Source organism: Halichoerus grypus, chromosome 8, assembly GCF_964656455.1.
Source record: "Halichoerus grypus chromosome 8, mHalGry1.hap1.1, whole genome shotgun sequence".
NCBI classification, from domain to species: Eukaryota; Metazoa; Chordata; class Mammalia; order Carnivora; family Phocidae; genus Halichoerus; species Halichoerus grypus.
In genome coordinates, this window is record NC_135719.1 from 78,064,933 (window position 1) to 78,070,172 (window position 5,240).

At 39.0% G+C, this 5,240-nt stretch overlaps 1 protein-coding gene across 1 annotated transcript; it reads left to right on the forward strand.

The window, feature by feature from the left end:
* The first annotated feature begins 3,716 nt into the window (after positions 1-3,716).
* Positions 3,717-4,655, forward strand: LOC118529638 (olfactory receptor 4F3/4F16/4F29-like). Its single transcript, XM_036082560.2, has one exon. The coding sequence runs from the start codon at positions 3,717-3,719 to the stop codon at positions 4,653-4,655; it is 939 nt and encodes a 312-aa protein (XP_035938453.1).
* Positions 4,656-5,240: the final 585 nt, after the last annotated feature.

Below are 5,240 nucleotides of genomic sequence, written 5' to 3' on the forward strand. Positions count from 1 at the left end.
ATTAGGTACATGTTACATATATCATCATATCACCTAGTTCCCACCATGCCCTGCAAGAGAGGTGTTGTGATCTACTTTTACAAATGAGGAAACTGAGGCTTGGAGAAGTTAAATAACTTTCCCATGCTCATATAGCAAGTTGTAGTGGAGTCTGGATTTAAAACAGGCTTCAACTCTGGAAAACAGTATGGAGGTTCCTCAAAAAGTTGAAAATAGAGCTACCATATGATCCAGCAATTGCACTCCTGGGTATTTACCCCAAAGATACAAAAGTAGGGACCCGAAAGGGTACGTGCACCCTGATGTTTATAGCAGCAATGTCCACAATAGCCAAACTGTGGAAAGAGCCAAGATGTCCATCAACAGATGAATGGATAAAGAAGAGGTGGTATATATACACAATGGAATATTATGCAGCCATCAAAAGGAATGAGATCTTGCCATTTGCAACGACGTGGATGGAACTGGAGGGTATTATGCTGAGCGAAATAAGTCAAACAGAGAAAGACATGTATCATATGACCTCACTGATATGAGGAATTCTTAATCTCAGGAAACAAACTGAGGGTTGCTGGAGTGGGGGGTGGGGTGGGAGGGATGGGGTGACTGGGTGATGGACACTGGGGAGGGTATGTGCTCTGGTAAGCGCTGTGAATTGTGCAAGACTGTTGAATCTCAGATCTGTACCTCTGAAACAAATAATGCAATATATGCTAAGAAAGAAAAAAAGAAGAAGAAGAATGTAGCAGGAGGGGAAGAATGAAGGGGGGGAATCGGAGGGGGAGAAGAACCATGAGAGACGATGGACTCTGAAAAACAAACTGAGGGTTCTAGAGGGGAGGAGGGTGGGAGGATGGGTTAGCCTGGTGATGGGTATTGAGGAGGGCACGTTCTGCATGGAGCACTGGGTGTTATGCACAAACAATGAATCATGGAACACTATATCTAAAACTAATGATGTAATGTATGGGGATTAACATAACAATAAAAAATTAAAAAAATAAAATAAAACAGGCTTCATAGACTGCAAAGCCCAAGCTATTCACAGCTCTGTTGTGGCCTTCTCAAGTTAGAATAGCAGTTTTAACTTCTGGGTAATTTCCATTTCCGTTGCATTATAAAAAGCAGTCTTTCCATTCATTATCATATGTGATAGTCACAGGAAATTGTGAGCCTGTTGGGCAGGTACTGAAGGAGTTTGCCTTTTCAAATTGAATCACTTGTTCAGAGGTGGGAATTGGATCTTCCTGTTTAATTTTATCTGAACTCTTCTGAACTTCCCCCCTCTGTCCCTCTATGGTTTCTTTTTTGTCTTCCTTTCATTATCAGTGTGTGTGTGTGTGTGTGTGTATTATTATTATTATTTTTTTAAGTAGCCTCCACACCCAGTGTGGGGCCCAACATGGGGCTTGAACTCATGATCCTGAGATTAAGACATGAGCTGAAATCAAGAGTCAGATGCTTAACCGACTGAGCCACCCAGGTACTGCAGTATGTACCTTTTCTAATTTCTGCTTTCCTTGTGTCTTTCTCTCTTTTCATATTGTCTTCTATTTCCTCTCTTTCCTATTTCTTTCTACCTCTTAGATTATTGCCAAGCTTCATGAAATTGAGTGTTAGGTGTAGGTTTGCGGAGAAAAGTTTCCTCCATCCCCAAGCAAGGTATATGTTGTAGAGGTTGGGGTGCCTCTGAATAGAGACTATTAGTTATGGTTATTGTCAGTTTTGATATAAGAGATAAGAAATGTTCTTTTCCATGTGTGCAATCTATTTCAAAGATGGTGGAAAAACAGTGTCAGAGTCACTGGTTCCTGAGTGTGGAGTGATTATTAACCAATGTTTCATTCTGGAAATATTTACTGACTTTTACACTTAGGAACTTCAGACAATAAAATAAAACTTTTGAGGCATTATGGTTAATAGCAAAAGACTACAGTTTGCAGATTAAGGTGTTTCCCACTCATATTTAAAAGGACACATCATGGGGGCACCTGGGTGGCTGAGGCGGTTAAAGGTTGGACTTTTGATTTTGGCTCAGATTGTGATCTTGGGTTCCTGGGATTGAGGCCTGTGTCAGGCTTGCACTCAGTGACGAGTCTGCTTGTCCCTCTCCCTCCCCCTTCTTGCTCTCTCTCTCTCAGATAAATCATAAAATCTTAAAAAAAAGGGACACATTACATTCCATCCTCTTCCTGAAATCCTTGACCTTACTGGATAATACTGTCCTTCCTTTGAATTTCTTTCTTTTTTTTTCTCACACATTCAGCAAATAATTTTCTCTACTGTTTGTATGGCATATATTGTATACTACCTTATATTGTAGCTATTATGTGTGCAATTTATGTCTTTCCAGTGGGTTTATTGAGTTTGTGACTTATAGAAGTTAGAAAAACAGAAACAGAAACAAAAACAAACCCTGACCATTATGTACTGGAACTCTCAGGGAAAGCTTATTAAAAATACTTGAGAACATTTATTTGACTTTTGAGGACAGCAAACTATAGAGATATGTTTGTACATATCTTAAGTCTGGATAGAAGTCTTGCAGGGCCAGGTGTAGGTTCCAGGGGGAATTTTATTGAGTAGAGTGGCCAGTAGAGATCTCTGTATGATTTTGATAGTACTTTAAAAAATGGGAAGGTGTGGTTGATAAATCTGAGGAAATTATGCTAAGTGGAATAAGACAATCAAAAATAAATACTATGTGATTCCTCTTCTGTGAGGTTCCTAAAGTAGTCAAATTCAAAAAAACAAAGTAGGATGGTGGTTACCAGGGGTTGAGGGGAGGGGGGAAAGGGAGTTGTTGTTTAATGGGTATTGAGTTTCAGATTTACAAGATGAAGAAATTCTAGGGATCTTTTCTACCACAGATGAATATACTTAATAATACTGAACTGTACACTTATGCAGGGTTTATATTGTAGATTTTCATGGTATATGATTTTTACCACAATAAAAAAATGGGAAGATTCAGAAAAGCAGTGAACCTGATGTGATGAAAAAGAATGAAATTCTATCTTTGATAAAGCCCATTTCTCCCCTTTTACTACTCTTGACTGGTTTTGGTGTTTTCTTATTCCCCAGTTTCATTGTCCCTAATCTCAATCTTCATCCTGTTCTACAGTGTGTTTCTCCTTAATTCATTCCTATCTCATGTTTCAGAAAACTTTCACTCCTAAATGGTGATCCATTGATTAATCAGTTTCCCCACAATCCTACTCTCTGAGTGTAAATTGTACAGAGAGAAGAAATTGAAAATGATCATAAAAGGGGGATGAAATATGTTGATATGGGAAAGTAGGGTCAGATATAATTTATATAACTATAATTTCCCTTTGTGGGTAATTAAATTTTATTTTCACCTACTGTCTCTTTTTCTTTTGTGAGCAAATATACCTTCTTGCTTGTATATTTTGTTTATTGTTACAGGCACCTGTGAAGGTTTTCTTCTTGCCAAATTCTCCTATTAATTTTAGGCAATGAGAGATTTTCCTGATAGTTCCAATTATAATATGATCTCCTGAGTTGTGCTTATGTCATCATCATTGTCATCATTATCATCATTACTTATGAAGTCTGAAGAATTGGATTACCAGGTAGTTCTCATTTGTAATGCAACATAAATAATTAATACCACTATCATTCCTGAGAATCATAATTTCTTTCTCACATTGTTAGTTCTCATCATTTCAGTGGCAGCCCAGTTGGCTGGATCCATGGATGGAAGGAATCACTCGGCTGTGTCTGAGTTTGTGTTTCTGGGACTCACTCATTCATGGGAGGTCCAGCTTCTCCTCCTGGTGGTCTCCTCTGTGCTTTATGTGGCAAGCATGACTGGAAACATCCTCATTGTGTTTTCTGTAACCATCGATCCTCACTTACATTCCCCCATGTACTTCCGACTGGCCAGTCTCTCTTTCATTGACTTGGGGGCCTGCTCTGCCACCTCACCCAAGATGATTTATGATCTTTTCAGAAAGCACAAAGTTATCTCCTTTGGAGGCTGCATTGCCCAGATCTTCTTCATCCACGTCATTGGTGGCGTGGAGATGGTGCTGCTCATTGCCATGGCCTTTGACAGATATGTTGCCATTTGTAAGCCTCTACACTACTTGACCATCATGAGCCCGCGAATGTGCATTTTGTTTCTGGCTGCTGCTTGGGCCCTTGGCATTATTCACTCACTGTTCCAACTAGCATTTATTGTTAATTTACCCTTCTGTGGTCCTAATGTATTGGACAGCTTTTACTGTGACCTTCCTCGTCTCCTTAGACTAGCCTGTACAGATACCTACAGATTGCAGTTCATGGTGACTGTCAACAGTGGGTTCCTTTGTGTTGGCTCTTTCTTCACACTCCTCATCTCCTACATCTTCATCCTGTTTACTGTTTGGAAACATTCCTCAGGTGGTTCACCCAAGGCCCTCTCCACTTTGTCAGCTCACATCACTGTGGTATTTTTTTTCTTTGGTCCAACCATGTTTATCTATACATGGCCACATCCCAATTCCCAAATGGACAAATTTCTTGCTCTCTCTGATGCTGTTCTCACTCCTTTTTTAAATCCTGTCATCTACACATTCAGGAATAAAGAGATGAAGGCAGCAATGAAAAGAGCTTTCAGACCATTAGTGATTTTTAGAAAGATTTCATAAAAAATGCTGTAAAGATTTTTATCGTGATCATCATGTAGCTTGTATCTGGAATTTTAGAATTGGCTTCTTTAATGCATCTGCAGTTGATTTGAGTGTTACTGCACCCTTTAAGAATCTCCTCTTTCCTTAGAATAATGAAGACTTAGACAAATAAAACCTTAATTGAAAACTTAACGTTGATTCATATGAAGTTGCACATATATGTGCTACTTATAATAATTTCTTTGCTTCACTTTTTTTGTTAAAGTTTTCAGTCTATCATTGTTTGTTCAGTTTATCTACATACTTTCTTATAATCTTTCTCTTGATGTATCCCAGGTGCTAATTATTCACTTACGATTGCTAATCTCCACTTTTACCAATAATGTCTCTTTTCCTTATTCCTTTGGTGAGTTGGGAAATATTCATATCTAATCCAGGCTCTCTTTTTTTTTTTTGAAGATTTTATTTATTCATTTGAGAGAGACAGAGACACAGAGCACAAGCAGGGAGAATGGCAGAAGGAGAAGCAGACTCCCTGCTGAGCTGGAAGCCTGATTTGGGGCTGGATCCCAGCACCTGGAGATCATGACCTGAGCCAAAGGC

Bases quoted from the DNA above. Each gene is read 5' to 3' on its own strand.
- LOC118529638 (XM_036082560.2), top strand. From the start codon at position 3,717: ATGGATGGAAGGAATCACTCGGCTGTGTCTGAGTTTGTGTTTCTGGGA.